At 29.5% G+C, this 17,014-nt stretch overlaps 2 protein-coding genes across 2 annotated transcripts in view; one reads left to right on the top strand and one right to left on the bottom strand.

Annotated features, from left to right (window-relative positions):
- Positions 1-753, top strand: part of LOC100164036 (tyrosine-protein kinase receptor torso) — a 16,434-nt gene extending 15,681 nt beyond the window's left edge. The window contains exon 7 of the mRNA XM_008188606.3: positions 197-753. Coding sequence (XP_008186828.1) covers positions 197-658 — 462 coding nt within the window. The 3' untranslated portion in view covers positions 659-753. The remainder of the gene's footprint in view (positions 1-196) is intronic.
- On the bottom strand, positions 659-10,060 carry LOC100159931 (trafficking protein particle complex subunit 8). Its single transcript, XM_001943303.5, has 17 exons — positions 9,584-10,060; positions 9,353-9,514; positions 9,170-9,283; positions 8,903-9,068; positions 7,380-7,779; positions 7,219-7,319; positions 6,902-7,156; positions 6,554-6,833; positions 5,752-5,937; positions 5,429-5,693; positions 5,181-5,335; positions 4,932-5,114; positions 2,192-2,623; positions 1,803-2,135; positions 1,445-1,743; positions 1,233-1,325; positions 659-1,021 (listed from the first exon to the last, which is right to left on the bottom strand). The coding sequence occupies exons 1-17, from the start codon at positions 9,729-9,731 to the stop codon at positions 769-771; spliced, it is 3,825 nt and encodes a 1,274-aa protein (XP_001943338.2). The 5' UTR covers positions 9,732-10,060; the 3' UTR covers positions 659-768.
- Positions 10,061-17,014: the final 6,954 nt, after the last annotated feature.

The raw sequence follows: 17,014 nt of genomic DNA on the forward strand, positions 1-17,014 counted from the left end.
AACAACATAGTCAAAATAAAAGTATTTTAAAGGTGTAATGGGGGGGGGGGGGGAGCCCCCCCACGGCCATATAACGGTTTACATTTTGTAGCACCCCCAAGATTTGAACTCTAGTTGCGCCACTGCGAAGGAGTCAATTTTACATAACATTAAGATTATAATATCTCATACTATATTAATTTTATGCCAATTCTAGCTGTTTTTGGAAAATAACCGAGTCGTGCACAGGGATTTGGCCGCCCGGAACGTACTGCTCAGCGACCATCGCACGATAAAGATTTGCGATTTTGGCCTTAGCCGGGACGTTTACGAACAGAATCTCTACCAGAAGTCGAACCGTGGCGATCCACTTCCAGTAAAATGGATGGCACTGGAGTCACTTAAATACCAGTTGTACACCACTCAGAGTGATGTGTGGTCGTTTGGTGTGCTTCTCTGGGAAATCATGATGTTGGGAGGGTCTCCATACCCGACGATAAGTTCGTCCATGATATACGAAGAATTGCGCAGAGGTTACCGTATGCCTAGGCCCACTTTGTGCTGTTACAGTTTGTATGAAGTCATGCTTTCGTGCTGGCATGCGAACCCAGCCAACCGGCCGAAGTTTGGTACGATAAAAGATACGATCGACGGTATAATGGAAAATCAATACTCATAATCATAATATTTTTTTTTATTACTATATAATATAATATATGATTTTTTTTATCGTAATTTTTTTTTTAAAAATATAACATATAGATTAAGACCTAGGTGAAGTAGTAACAATTAACTTGTTATCTCAGATTTAGGGTCTTTAATGACTAATAAAGAAGAAGACGAATTGATTTGGGATAGGAATGCATGTTGAGCTGGTGGATAAGGTCGTGCTAGTATATCAAGTTTAGCTGTCATTTTATAACACCCTTGAGAAGCAACTGCAGCGTGTAAGCGAATAGTGCGCGTTGCCGAAACTGGCAAGAAAAACGGCTTTGGATTGATAACACCAATCCAACAGAAATGTTGATCATCAACATCCGGCCTGAAAACAAAGAAAAATGTCTATTACATTTCTGTTTAAATTGTAGGATAATAAGTAATAACTAATAAGGTTATATTAATTTAACAAATCGAGTGATATTTTTGTGAAATATTCTGGTTCATTAGGTAACCTGACAAATTTTAAATTTTAATTAAATCAGCCAAATCCATAAATACTTAGGGGAAAAATAGCAAATATTTTTGTTACTTACTTTGAACAACTAGCTGTGTTAGTATCAATTTTAACTTCAATTTTGTGTTCAACACAGTTCTTAAGTATTATTAGTACAGATACAATACACATTCTAAAATAATAAAAATTATAATTACATTTGTACCAACTTATAACATTTTTAAATTTTATAATTTATAAGTTATAACTTATGAATGATAAAAAAGAATTATATACCTATCAAAAACTTACTTTTTGTCATTAAAGGAATGTGAAACGGTACTAGGATGTGAAAAAGCAATATTGATTAACCGATTCATGGGCGACTCTAACAATCCTGTTGCATCATTAGGTAGAGGTGTTCCATCATATGGATGTATATTTCGATCAGGTCCAAATATTTTTAATCTTCCTATTGGCTTGGAGATATTTTTTGACACATCTAAACACCCTAATTCAGGCCATGCTACACTTAAATTTAATTTTGTCAATGAAACCCTGTGAATCCCACAAATAATTCTCAGCTGATTTGAATGATCTTTGATTATTACCTGAAAATAGAATAATAGATATAAAATGGAACACAATAAAAATAAAAATATCACATTACCTGCCATAAAATGGCCAAAACGAGATCAATACATTTCAACACCTCTGTTTGAACTTTGTGTCTATCAAACTTTGGCATTTTAATTTCTTTTGAAAGTGATTTTGTTATTGAAACAAATTTTTCACACATATCAGTTTGAGGAAATTGTTCATTATCAAAATTAATTTTGGAAATGCCACTTTTGTTTGTTCGACAAGCTTGTAAGAATAAATGACATGACTGCTGTTGATCCAAATCTTTTATACTTCCTTGAGGGTATATTTTTTTAGATAGTGTCCATTCTGGACTGTACAAGAATACTTGCTTTAGTTTTACTTGTTCTACTTCATTTCCCTGAAATGATGATTTAATAAAAAAAATTTTCAACTGAAATAAATAAAAAAAAATACCTTATATAAATTATGAACGATTGTTTTTAAATTAAGGGTTTCACTGTTTTGGTTTGCAAGTAACGCAGAAGCAGATAACCTAACACAAGGTTTTGCTGTCATAAACCAACTAGCCCTGCATAATCTGTAGTCTTGTTTTTTAGTTTCAATTTGAGATTCATAATAAAATAACAAATCAAGGCTAAATGTTTCTGTGTCTGGACTATTGAAGCAAAATTCTACAGACTTTTTCGAATTTGGAGGCATTTGAATTAACAAACTTCGAATTTTTTTGTTTTTGCAAGAATGATTTGATTCTGAGAAAAATGAATCTTCAATTGAAGTTGACACATAGATTTTATGCAATGGTATTGTACCAGCATTTTCTAATGTTAATCGTATTATGTTCATTTCACCAATTAATGTGTTAACCTGATTTCCATCAAAATCCACCTAAAACCAAAAAAAAAAAAATATATACCTTACACATACTTAAAATGATATTTAATATTATTATTAACACTATACTAAATAGTTATAAGAGTTTGTTTTAAACACCAATCATCAATAATATGGATTAAACACACATACATCCATTGGATGTATTTAATCAATAATTTAAATAAATGTTGAATGTTAATGGACATATTTATTTTATATTATGAAGGCCACAATATTATATTAATGTACAATAAAGTTTGAATGTGAACGGTTTTGAACGACTTTTGTTTTATTTATACAAAGAAAATATTTTTAAAAAAATGTAGTATAAGAAATATATTTTTGTAACTTTAATGGGAATAATGTAATTATAGATAATTCCACTTAACATTTACACTACATATTATCAAAATAATCAAGACACAAAACATTATTTAAAAAAAAAAAATGTTCAATTATTTTATGTAGGTAATGTAACACAAAACAAATAATTTAAGTACAGATAATAACCATAATAAAATAAATAAATTATTCCTTAATACTGATATCTATGACTTATTTACTCTAGCTAGTAACAAGTGAATCGTATACTAGAATAATAAAAAACCTTAATCTGTCTATTATTTTAAGCAGGCTAATTTACAGATTCACAATATATATAATATTAATAATAAATAAATATTGAGGGCCACCAAAATAAAAAAAAAATATATTATTATTTATTTATTCAGTTCAGGGTAACCCGTAGTATAGTTTGTATTATTAGACAGCAATATCACCGACAGTCACGGTTTGACCAACCTGATGTAAGTGATACATAGGTGGATAGGAGAGGTATCATTCTATACTTAGTATTTATATAGATGAGAAATCAAAAATTTTTCTAACATTACATACATAAAACGACTTGCCATTAAATTATAAAAAATAATATATACTATCTGATCCCACACACTTTGCTGCTCGTAAAAAAATGACAACTCTTAAAAAAATTGTGATTGTTGAACTGTAATTTGCTGCAGTAAGTGCAACTCAGCCATCTTGGTAGGCAATGTGCGAAAATTTGATTTATTGCATGCTTGTACCTGATCTGCTCAAATAACCAATGACAACCAATAATAAATACTAATTTATTTATTTTAATTATTTCTCCTATAACCAATAGCAACTATTTATAAACAAAAGTTTTTATCGTAAATCTCAAAATCCCTGTTAGAGCACCTTCCCTGGTTGGGCCTACCGGTTACCGGGTCCAAATGTACACACAAAAAATGTCAAAAATTTACATATTGTAATATAAAAACACTCTAAAAGTAGTAAAAAACAAATTATAATAAAAATTAAATTAAATTAAATTTTTTTTGCGGGCTTGGTGGTTACCACTGTAGGGTTGCCAGATTTGGACCCGGTAACCGGTAGGCCCAGGTAACCGGGTCCAAATGTACACACAAAAAATGTCATCAAAATCCGTGCAGCTCTTTAGGAGGAGTTTGAATACTTACACACAAACAGAAAAAATATTTATTAATATATATATGAATGATATGAAAAACAAATGGTCTTATTATTTAATATTTATTATTAAAAATAGTATATTATAGTATTTTATATTAAAGTATTTTAATTTTTTGTGTCCCACGTATGTCCCACATATTTGCCCTAATATATAGGGTTGCCATTTGTCACCTGTTTTAACGGCATGTCCCGGTGTCCTGGCCTATCATTAAGTTTGTCCCGGTTAATGGAAACTGAGAGAAAACTATACTATACTAGACTATTATAGATATGGTCCCCAGTGATATAATGTTGTACCTACTGGTTGTTCTAATTTTAAATATAAACTAAAATATTGGTTCTACATTAATCTATACAAGAAAAGAAATAAATTATTTGTACATTAAGTTAAAAATGATTATTTGTATAATATATATTATGGTTTTTATTCTCGTTTATTTTTTCAAAATTCATATTTAAATAAAAAAAAGGATATAGTAAGTATTTATTTCCATATAAGCAAAAAAAAAATAAAAGTTATTCAATGATTGTCCTGGTTTGGTAATTTAGAAATCTGGCAACCCTACAGTGGTAACCACCAAGCCCGCAAAAAAAATTTAATTTAATTTAATTTTTATTATAATTTGTTTTTTACTACTTTTAGAGTGTTTTTATATTACAATATGTAATTATTGTACATTTATAAACTATTTAAAAGTGAATAATTAAAAATAAACATATTTTTACAAAATATATTAAGCACAAAAAGTCAAGAGCCCTGGTCATAACTAATAGATAATTATTAAACAGTGTATTAATAATCTACCTTTAATAAAGAAGTTTGTGGTTGAACGTTGAACTGTATAGAACTCAACATCTCAAAACGTTGCCAACCATTTATTACTCGTTTGACTATGTCATCACTCATAATTGATGGAATCAATAAGCTAAACTGAACACCAGTTATAGTTAGAATCCCAATACTTTTAGTTTTCAGTCCAAGTATAACCTGGTAATACGTAAGAAAAAGTTTAAGAATATCATTAAACATTTATTATTTGTATGTATAAGCTACTTGTGTTGTACTGGAAGGTGCTAAAAGTAGTTCATCTAGCACTTGAGGTTCTACCAAATTTAACTCTTTATCAAAAGAATATGTCAATGATAAGTTTTCAATGCATAAGGATATGTTTAATGGGTTTGATAATGTCATTTGTACTTGCACTAATTCTGTTGATACAAATATACATTGTATATTTTAATATAAGTAGAAACCATTTTAAATTACTATTTTGAACTCAATTAAAATAAATAATATCTTACCATTCACGTACAATAATTGTTTTATTGCATCATTGCTACCATAGAAAGCAAAAGTTGGCTTAAATATTAATGGCGGTATTCCACGAGCTTCTGTAATTAAATCTTCTTCCATTTTATACCACCTTGGGTCCAACAAGTCGTCATCAAAACTATGTTCTTTAGTTATTATACTGTCTGCATTTAACAATATTTTGATTTTTTTCTGATCTATGAGAGGTAAGGCCAAATCAATGATCGACGAGTCATTTTTCTCTGCTGCATATTCCTATAAAACGATAATCAATCTGAAATAATGTAAATGAGGAAAATATCAACTAGTATACCAATTTTATGTTCAAATAATCTCTAAGAATGGTAGATTGTTGATCTGGTGGTTGACTTGAAGCTCTTGCTAGCAATTTGGAATATGCTTCAGAAGCTTGTTTCATGTGTTTTAAAAATGTAGCTTGTCTACCTATAGCTGTTTGTATATGGTCTTCTGCTAATGTCCAATGTGTATCTTCAAAGACCTATAAAATGTAAACAATAATTATTAATCCATATAAAAAAATTAATAATTTTTATAAAAAATTGGTATTTTAAAAATAAAAATAATTATATGTTAGAATTATAAGCAAATTGGATATTGTTAAACAGTGGCATGATACTTAGGTCAATAGGTCACTTGTATATAAGGCCGACTTTTAACATACTGTAGGTACTACATTATAATAGTACTTATGTGTACATCGCGCGTTTAGTAAATGCTACTTATTACTAAAAGCAGTGGTGTCATTTTTGTCTAGATCGATCTACAAACATAACCCTAAATTCAACAATATTAGTATTGACTTATAACTTATAAGTTAACAACAAGAATATATGATGTAATAATTATATATTATAATATAGTTTTGACAAAAATAGAATAAACTTCTATGATAGTTACATTTCTGCTTAGAATATTTTTGGAATGCAATGATAACATTTATCAAATATCAGTCAAATTCTACACATCCATTACAGTACTCTTATCATTGACCAACGTATACTTGAAAATTGAAATCTACCAAACACCAGAGCGACTTCCCCAGTTTCTACTTATAATTATGAACTGGTTTAGTTGATTTATCAAGGAAATTCAACCTGATAAGCTTGTTGGTAACAACTTAGTGACTGCTTTCTTTGTGTTGCTTTTGAGTATCGGTGTCCAGCCAGAACCATATGAAAAGCATACTTTCTCAACATTGGGGGTTTTTGTGATTTCAGGAAAGCATATGCTGCCTGTTCTAAAAGTAGAGCACTACGTAAATCTGAGTCTTCATTTGTCATCTGAATAAACATTTTAGCAGCCTCTCCATACATTTCCCGGCTGACAAATAATTCACAAAATAGTATTGTAGCTCTTGTTGCAAATTGTGGAACCCTGTATAGTATAAATGACCAGTTATTTATAAAAAGTACATACACAATATTTTTTATTGTACTTTAGACCTGCAAGTATTCAAATATGTCAATACACTCTCGTTGGCATATTCTATGGCTTTTCGATTGTCACATACACTAGGGCACATTAAAGCACAAATAGCAGCCATTTCGATAGCACCACTATACAACATCCAAGCGTTATCTGCACTAAAGTCTCTTTTGGCAGCCTGGTATAATGGAAAAGCAAGAGACCAGGCACCCAAAATCATATATAAATCAGCTAGACGTCGGGTTTGAAGCTCTGGTGAATCATTTGTGTAACTAAATAAATAATAATACATTATTAAAATATTATAAGATATAGTAAGTTCTGTTATACTGACATAACTGTAGCTGGTAAGGCTGCTGCAGTAGGTTTATTTGTACTAAACCATCTTTTGGTTGCACTTAAAAGTGATCTACTCACACCTTTTTTGTTTGTTACCTATAAGAAGAAAAATTAATTTAATAGTTATAACATTGGATCAAAAATATTTTTGTATACCGATTCATTTAAAGATTGTATTTGAGATTCAATATAAGGTATTAGTGATCTTGAAACAAAATGTTTGGTTAAATCTCGTATATTGTTATGATCGTTTTCATCTAAATAAGCACCATATACTTTTTGAATGTCCATTTTTGATTCACCATCCAAATTCTTGTTATATTCTTGTGGACTTAGGGGATGTATTAAAGAACTATCTACAGAGTTCAAACTGTTTTCAAATTCTCCACTCTGATCATGCGGATCTATACTATCAGTTAAACTAAATGAATTATTCAAGTAATCCCATATTCCTTCAGTTAACTCGGTTTTAGGAGATGTACACGAGTTTAATCTAAGGAGATGGCAACTACTATGGCCATATGTTGACTGTAATGTTTCAATAATTTTATTAGCTCTGAAATAAAAATAATAAATATTAATCTTCTTTCAAAAGTGTCAATTAGCTAAATCAAATGAAACAATGTTTCTCTGACTATCATTATTAGGGATCAGGACTTATCGCTTATTGCACTAAAAAATGTTTGAAATATGCAAAGCCAAGCTTTATATTTAATTTTACCATTCTACAAAACAAATTTACATATATCAACAAAAAAACATGGAAAAGTCAAAAGTCCCAAACCTTCATTATTATTCATTAGGTAATAGGTATATAAAAAAAAAATATGAGGCATGTTTATAGAAATCTCAGCACAAATGCACTTTACCGCGCACCTCACAAATTTCAATTTTTTTTTTTTAAAGACGAGTTTTGTGACGCTAGTTTCAAAACTGATTGAATTTTTTACGGAAATAATTATTTTGGAAGTTATAGCCTTCCAAAGTTTGCAAATTTACGTTTAAACGCATGCACGCAACACTACTTTACTGCCACGCACAGTGACTAAAACAAATTTAGATTTACGGGTATGCGGATAACCTAACAAGTAAACTGAACCTGGTTAGTTAAAGTAACACAAGTTACTCTCGTTTTTAAACTCGAGGGACCTACCATCGCCTACCGGCTCCGGTCGCTATATTAGATGAGTAGTTTGTTGAAGTAACACAAGTATATTGTAGTGGCTCCTTTTTCCTGCCAACTCTGGTGGCTAAAGTCGAGTTCCTCCACGAGATATTAAAGAAGTGTTGCGCGCATGTGTATAAACGCAAAACGGCAAACTTTGGATGGTCATAACTTCCACAATAATGGTTACCGCAAAAAAATTCAAACAGTTTCGAAATCAGCGTTGAAAAAAACGTCTTTAAAAGAAAAAAATGTAATTTGTAAGGGGCGTGGTAAATTGCGTTTTAGCCATAACCTCTACCCCCAAAATGTTTCCAAATGATACTCTTTTAATAACACAGCTATTTAAAAAATTTGTATACTCTGCGTGTATATATAATTTATTACAAAACTGTGCACAATTTAATTTTCAATTTAAAGATTGACAATGAAAATATTTAATTTATGACCCCCCCCCCCTCCCACCAATATTTTTTTCTGTTTCATTGTCTGATTGAAATTTATAATAACTTACATGCTCAAATCAGGATTAAGGCTTTCATGTAAAACAACATAATATCTTAATATAGTGGTATGAAACCACTTAGGTGATTGATTTTGATTTGGTAAAATTGATTGTTGAACTTGCTGTGTCAATGATGACACTTTATCTTCATCAGAAGAGCTTATTACTATCATACCTGATTTTATATTGGTTAAGAAATTATTTAATCAAAAATTGATTGAATTAAACATTGACATTGATTTAATTAACAATTAAACTTAGTTCTGTAAAGGATACATCCTAAAAAATGTTTAGTATATTCATGGTCTGAGACATTTTGAATTTGTAAAAATGTTGTTCTCCACTTAGTAAACCATGGCGTATTTTCAGGTATTGTGATTTCCCGTCCACCTATCAAGTAAATTTTTGTCGGATTACAGATTTTAAAATTACAATAATATATAATGCATTTGTCGTTACCAATTTTGACAGTAATGTTACTTGGTTCGGTTGTTATATTAACAGAATCATGTAAGCGACTTCTTTCCTTGGTGATCGACAAGGGCTGGCTGTTCATGTTGGAAAACACTATCTGAAGATATGGGACATTTATCGTACCACCATTGGTGTCTTTGAAATTAACTGTAAGCACAGTATTTCAATTAAGTACTGTCATGGAATGGTATGAGGGTACTTCCTGGGTGTACTTACCGTCTGTCAACCGAGCAAATGGATTAAGCAGATCGCTGAAGCTTAAATTGTTTTTACGACACATTTCTTGTGCCTTTTCCGAACACAAGACGGCTACATGCGGGCAAAATATGCCACGAATGAAATCATTGTCGTCGTCGCAAGCCATTTTCACAGGGTTGGTCGACGTAAATCAAAAGGACAGATACACCAAGTATGGCCGCATAAGAGATGATATTGTGCCGGCCACTGGAGGTGTCACCGCCCAATCTCCACAGCGTTCTATAGTGAGTTCGACTTTTAACTTACAACTCGCAAGTCACAGATTTCAACTGTTTCGGTAGTTCGGTTATACAACACAGTTAACAGTATGTTTCATATCAGTCATCAGACTATCAGAGTTCGCGATACGAAACAATCGGGTGACGGCGCTAATGGATAAGGATTATTATGCACTGGCCAATGGCCACTGACATTATTCAATTATTTTGATATCATAGAACATTATAATACAGATTGATCCGCAACGTGACGTCATATCCAGTTATTCTAATCACGGTTGTGGACACACAACATAGAGTAAATAAATAATAAATACACAACCGCGATTCTTATCAATCGCAACCATAGATGTCAACTAGTAATTTATAGGGCTATCGCCCATCACCCCTTTAGTTTATAGGGCAATCGCAACCACACGGCACACATTATCATCATAATATTATTATTATACATATTTTAGGTATACGTTTATTGATTTAATATAAATATATATCATAAATCATAATGACTGCCAAGGCGCTGATGTGCAATTACTTTGGGACTTGAGTTTTGACCTATATATTAATATGTTCACAGTGGCGTGCCCAGGAATTTACAAAGGGGGGGGGGGCGTCATAGGTAATTATACATTTAAATTAATTGTTGTGGTAATATCAAAAACACGAAATATGTTTCAAGCCATCCAAAATCATTTTTAGCTTATAATTGTGTACATTTTTGAAATTTTCTACAATTAAAATTAATTTACATTATAGCACACTAATACCAAGTTGTTTAATTAAAATAACACTATAAGACTGGAAAAATGTATTGTATTTTTAAAAATAAACAAAATAATGCGGATAAGTGGAACTCGCTCTGATATACAGTAGGTTACAATTAGGTACGATATAGGATAAGTACGGTGTTAACTTCGAATTCAATGATATAATATCATTGTATACGAAAAACGATTCTGATCAGAGACGGTTTGTCAGCCTAGGATATTTTATATTATATTTATGTTTTTATTATTATTTATCAATACAGTAGCATATTAAGTGAAATTATTATTATTTATTTATTATCATTTTTGTATATTATAATACCCAGGGCTAGGATTTATATGCAACAGCATGTTTTTTTTGCTACTTCTGATTATTGATTTTGTCAGTTATGTCCATAAATCACCTCATGATGAGATAAATGGTGGTATTTTTATTTTGCATGTTTTTGCATATTTTGGATAAAATGCATATTATTGCAAATATTGAATAAAATTAATATTATTGCATATTTCAATTATAAGAATGTAATAAAAGCATGTTTTATAGTATATTTCGTAAAACTTGGTTTTTTTGTCAAATATACATTTTATTTCATGTAACACGCACGTAGTTAATGTGAATTATACATTTTATTTCAAAATTATTTTATTTTATTTTATTTCTAAATTATATTATTTTAAGACAAATTTGTCAAATCTGTTAACAGCCTATCATTAATGTATTTTAATAAATAAATATTTTTTTTGGAACTATATTTTAGTGTTTATCTTATAAAAAATTAAATGCATATTTTTGCATATTTTGTTATATAAAATGCATATTTTACAATTTTTTATTGCATATAAATCCTAGCCCTGATAATACCTAATATACTTTAGATATTTCAAGTACCCACGAATAATATTTTATAACTTGTTTTAAACTTTCAATTCTGAGCAATAAAAGTTGAATATTTTTAATTAATTTTTAACTATAAAATCATTTTTAAATTTTTAATTTGAAAAATGTATAAAGTACATTTTAGCCTAATATTGTTCAACTGTCATTGTAACAATATAATAGGAGCCTTGTGCACTTGTATTAAATTCTCAAGCTTTTTGACCCAACGAATACAATTTTATTTGACATTTATAGAAAAAAAAACTAAAAAAAGCGGGTAAGTGGATGTTCCTCTGCTGTACAGTAGGTTACAAGTGGGTCTCTGTATAATGGATGGTATTAAATTTTAATTCAATGATAATATATCATTGTATACAAAAAACGATTCTGAGCGGTGACGGTTCGTCAGTGTGGATATTTTATATTATATTTATATTGTTATTACCTACTTAATATTAATACGGTAGTCGGTAAGTTGAATCACCTAATATTATAAAATTACAACAAAATAACATAAAATCGTAGTCAGTGAAAATGTCGTATATCTACGGTCATTTGTTTTGGAGCTACGCCAAAAACCAAAATCGATTTTTTTCTTAATTTTTCTTCTCGTTTTTTTTTAAATTTATTTTTTCCCCAACGTTTTTGAAAATTAAGTAGGTACAAGAAATTTTAAATTTTAGATTCTCCCGCATGCACCAACTAGATTCACTTTCCCATCGTACAATATGCTGCAAAGATGAAATCGAAGCATTATTTCGACTACCTACTTATTGTGTACATAGACGCAAATAAAAAAAAATAATTAAAAATTAATAAAAAATAATGAATTTTAAACAGCTGTAATAACAACTTACTAATAAGTTGTTTTCTGTAGATCTGCAAAAAAAATACAATGGGGGTATAAGTTATACCGTATAATCCCTAACCTCCCCTACCTTGAGCGGTTGAGCACGCCACTCTATGTTCATACAAATAATATACCTTATGCCTCTATATGCAGTTTGAAGACTATGATACTTAATAATATGACTTAACATTTTAAAAACTACCTCTGTCCACGTTTTTGATTTAGGTACCTATCAACTTACAAATTACAATATACTATATTGTGTACACGCTGCACAAGAGTACATGACAAAACAATATCGTCATGGTTTTCACCATTCTGTTTTGGTATTTGATATTTGATAGTTTCTATATACGCAATATACATATAGAAATGTAGGGAAATTTCCCCCGGTTATTTTGTTTAAGGGGACCCCGTCCTGTGTTTTCTACCAAAATGACCACTCTTATGCCAGTTGTACTCAGTCAATTTGTTAGTAGGCAAACGATTTTGTAAAGTTAATAGGCAAATGATTGATACTTTTAATCAAAAGAAAATAATTAATAGTTGTTAAGTGTGACAAGTGCGTTAATTATTGATATTTTCATGCTCATGCTAGTCGTACAGGAACGGCGAACGCTCTACTATTTCTTTTACATATATAAACTTATATCGCTGACTGATAAGAAGTACCTATGCTCAATTATAAGACGGTGCATATTCTTTTAAGGGGCAATGTAAAATGTATGCAACGAACAATAAACTCAAACTGACGTAGTGAAGTTTATATATATTTTAATCAAATAAAATGCAGAGTATAGAAAATATCTGAATATGTACCTAAGCCTGCAGTCTTGTAAAGTATTCGAATACAAGTATTTATATGGTATTCTAAATACAATTTTTTTAATGTATTTTTAAGTACCTATTTTGAATACTTTTTTAAAGTATTTTCAACAAAATTTAAATACTTGTATTAAAATACCATAAAGTCCGTTTTATTAAGTTGAATTTATTATTTTTCACAATAAATTTACATGAATAAAAATAATATTGTTTTCGTTGAAAACTAATACTCGTTTTTGTATAGTAAAATAGCAGGTAATAACAATATTTAAAAGTTAAAAAAAAACCACATCAAATTTTATATGGTTTCTATATTGGAATTTTTTAAGAAAATTAAAAATCTAATAATTTTAAAATAGTTCCATATTAACAGTTAATACCACTCTTTAGTATATTTTTTTCATTAAAATTGAATCAATATTATTTGAAATATATCTGAATGCAAAATTAAATATGTGAACATGTATATATCTCTAAAAAGTCAGACATTTTATAGTAATTGTTAAAATCTATGATGAGTAGTAACATAATAGGCACCTAAACTGGTGTACAATTCACATCTATATATTATTATATACCATAAAATTTAAATAAATACTTGTATTTGTATTCAAAAACTTTGTAAGTATTCGTAAAATACATTTTTATAATAATATTTTAAAAGTATTTTTAATACTTTTTTACTCGAATACTAGTATTAGTATCTTAATACTTTTTCAAAAGTATTTTTTACAAGAATGACCTATGCACAAAAACACGAATCGTGTTGAACAACGGACTAGTCCATGTGTTCAACATACTACATATACCTACTTAATTCTTATTCCTTATTGTTATGTTTAAGACCACAACTATAGTGTAAGGCTAAGACATGGATACATTCAGATAAAATGACAAAATAATATAAGACCACATACTTACATAAAATAATAGGTATATTTTAATAAAACCTTTAGGTACACGGGTGAGAGAGTAGTATCTATATTTAATGGTATACTATAGTACCTAATAATATATTCACATATAATATATTTAATATCAAATATATATTTGGATGGTCTATAATATTCTAAGACATTACACTTATACTATGCAGGCATGCAGTATTCCAGCGACGTTCACTCATGTCTTATGCACTATATACACTACAAAATAAAAAAAAATTGCCTATATCTAACTCCTTAAAAACGGTCGGTATCGAAATCGAATCCCCGGGACTAATGTATTTTTATCCCCAAAAATACACTCTACTGGAATATTATTATTCTGTCCTCTATAATTAATAAAAAAATATATATAAATATAAATAAATATTCAATCAAATTTGATTATATTTTTTTTCAATTTATAGAGTAAAATATTCTGCCGTATTGAACACTGATTTTTAATAATTTAATCTCAACGTTATATAGTATATAAGTATATAATGAAAAATAAATGAAGAAAACGCTAAGTTTTTTTTTTTACAAATTATTTAAAATAAAAAAAAACCAGAGTTCAATGCCGGGCTGTAAAAAGTCTTCTTCTTACATATAAAAAATAAATTATCAAAATCTCACAATTCTACAATGCTTGAGAACATTTCCAGTGAAGTCATTTTTGTTAAAGGACATTACAAGACTATTATAAAAACAAATTTGCTTAGATTTAAAGTATGTCATTATCCAAGAAATATGATGTGGGTCTCACACAACGATTTCCTTAAGTGAATAAACGATAGCCTTAAGTGTTTTTTTGTGTTTATGACACTGGTGTGATTATAATTTTGAAATACTTTCTAGTTTTTTTTTATAGTAGGTAGATAAAACTATTATAGACTATAGTGAATTTCGTAAAATTTGGTTTATACGATAATAAAACGCGAGTCGCGAAATCAATAATTTATAATGATATTTATGCAACTATGCAAGTAATGTCACAACAAGATTTATTATATTAAATTTTAAATCACACCATCGTCTTAAGCACTTAGGTTTATGAAAAAAAATTCTGATATACTATTTTAAGTTATTAAAAATTAAAATCATTGTGTAATTCAAACTACATAGGCGGTTGCTCAGTCGTCATCGGCTCTATGACGTCACACGGATATTCATCAACTCTCATCATCTCGTTGATTTTTTTTAACTTCGGATTTTTACCAAAACGCTTTCCATTATGTAGATGACAGTAATACACCAATAACCTTAAAATTAAAAAAAAAATGTGTTGTGATGTAATTTAATATAATACACAGTGCAGATTCCTAAACAGAACGCATCTGGCAGTAGATTAGTGGAAAAATATTATAATTTATAGTTAAGATTGCAACTAAAATAACTCCTTAATACTGACATTTGCCCCTCATATAAGTATTTAATTTTTTTTATGAGTGTAAAATAAAACAAAATTAATTTCCATGCATAAATATTGAATATTAATAGAATAAAAAAAAGTAATATAATAAAAAAAAATAGGTATTATAAAAGTGGCGTAGCCAGGATTATTAAGGAGGGAGGGGGGTAAGTTTAAATTAAACAAAGTTTTTATAGCTTTCATGAATAAATAATACATTTATTATGGTGAAAAGATAATGGTCAGTGTGGGGAGAGAGGTTGAACAACCAAACCCCCCCCAAGCGCGCCCGCAGGATAAAATCCCACCGGAGGCAAGATAAAAATTACTATAATCTAATATTAGTTATAGTGATACATGCGGTAAAAAATTCACAATGGCCCTCTTTACCACCCCACCTCCACCACCACGCGGGTGTTTTGAAACCTGGCTACACCTCTGAATACTGATTATAAATTAATTATAATATGTAATTTATAATAGTGTAGGTAGGTATATGAACCTTAGGTACATCAAATACTAGACAGATCAATATTTTACAACAACCCATTGTAATTTGCAGTAGTACTGTTGTACTGTATTAGGTACTATAATTAAAATCTAAATTTATATCCAAAACTCCCATAAATTATATTTTATACATGTAATGGAGGTGAAATTTCTGCCTTAAAAATCGGACCGACTGGTAAAATGTCCTACTTATAGTGTCAATACCCATCATCCAATTGACGTTCAATAAAATATACCCATTATTAATAATTACATGTAACGCAAATAATAGACTAATTTAATAGTAATATAATATTTACACTTCTATCTATATAAGTGTATCTATAAGTATATAGGTAACTAGTAACTACATATATAGTATATATTATAATATTATGTGAATAGCGAGTATCTGAAAAAGTGTGCACGTAAGCAATTTAGAGTTTTAACGTGTGCAATAATTAGTGAGCACCGATTGTCGAGTAACGTCGTAACGACACCACCACGTTGTTGTGGATAAAAAATATTGTAGACAATTAATGGCGATAGCCGATAAGGAAGTCCCGGTTCTCGTTTTCTCAATCTCGAATATTAATAAATAATAATGTAAAGTTGTACTGTTGTATTTTTTTTTTTATAGTATTGACCTTCGAAATTGGTGATAGTTGATAACGTTCGGTTGTGTACACGATTAAAGATACATTATCTTTAATCGCCAATCGTGGTTTCGTAATTGTGTAATGTACTAATGTGTCTTGGCAATCGAGTAATCGACATACGTGAAACTATAGTTAGTTAGAACTGGAAATAAGAAGGAATAACACCGTATTCTGTAGGTATTCTACGAAGATAGTTCTATTATAGTTTTCCGCAATTTCCTAGTCGTCGCTAGTTGTTTTGTCAATAATTTCTCGACAGCCATTGATGAATGATTATTGATAATTACAAATTGGTTAGCATCCATCTAATCACACACGTTTTTCATGTTTCAATTTTCTTCCACGCGTCCTGTTTTATGATTTAAGA

This window comes from Acyrthosiphon pisum, chromosome A1 (assembly GCF_005508785.2).
Source record: "Acyrthosiphon pisum isolate AL4f chromosome A1, pea_aphid_22Mar2018_4r6ur, whole genome shotgun sequence".
NCBI lineage: Eukaryota > Metazoa > Arthropoda > Insecta > Hemiptera > Aphididae > Acyrthosiphon > Acyrthosiphon pisum.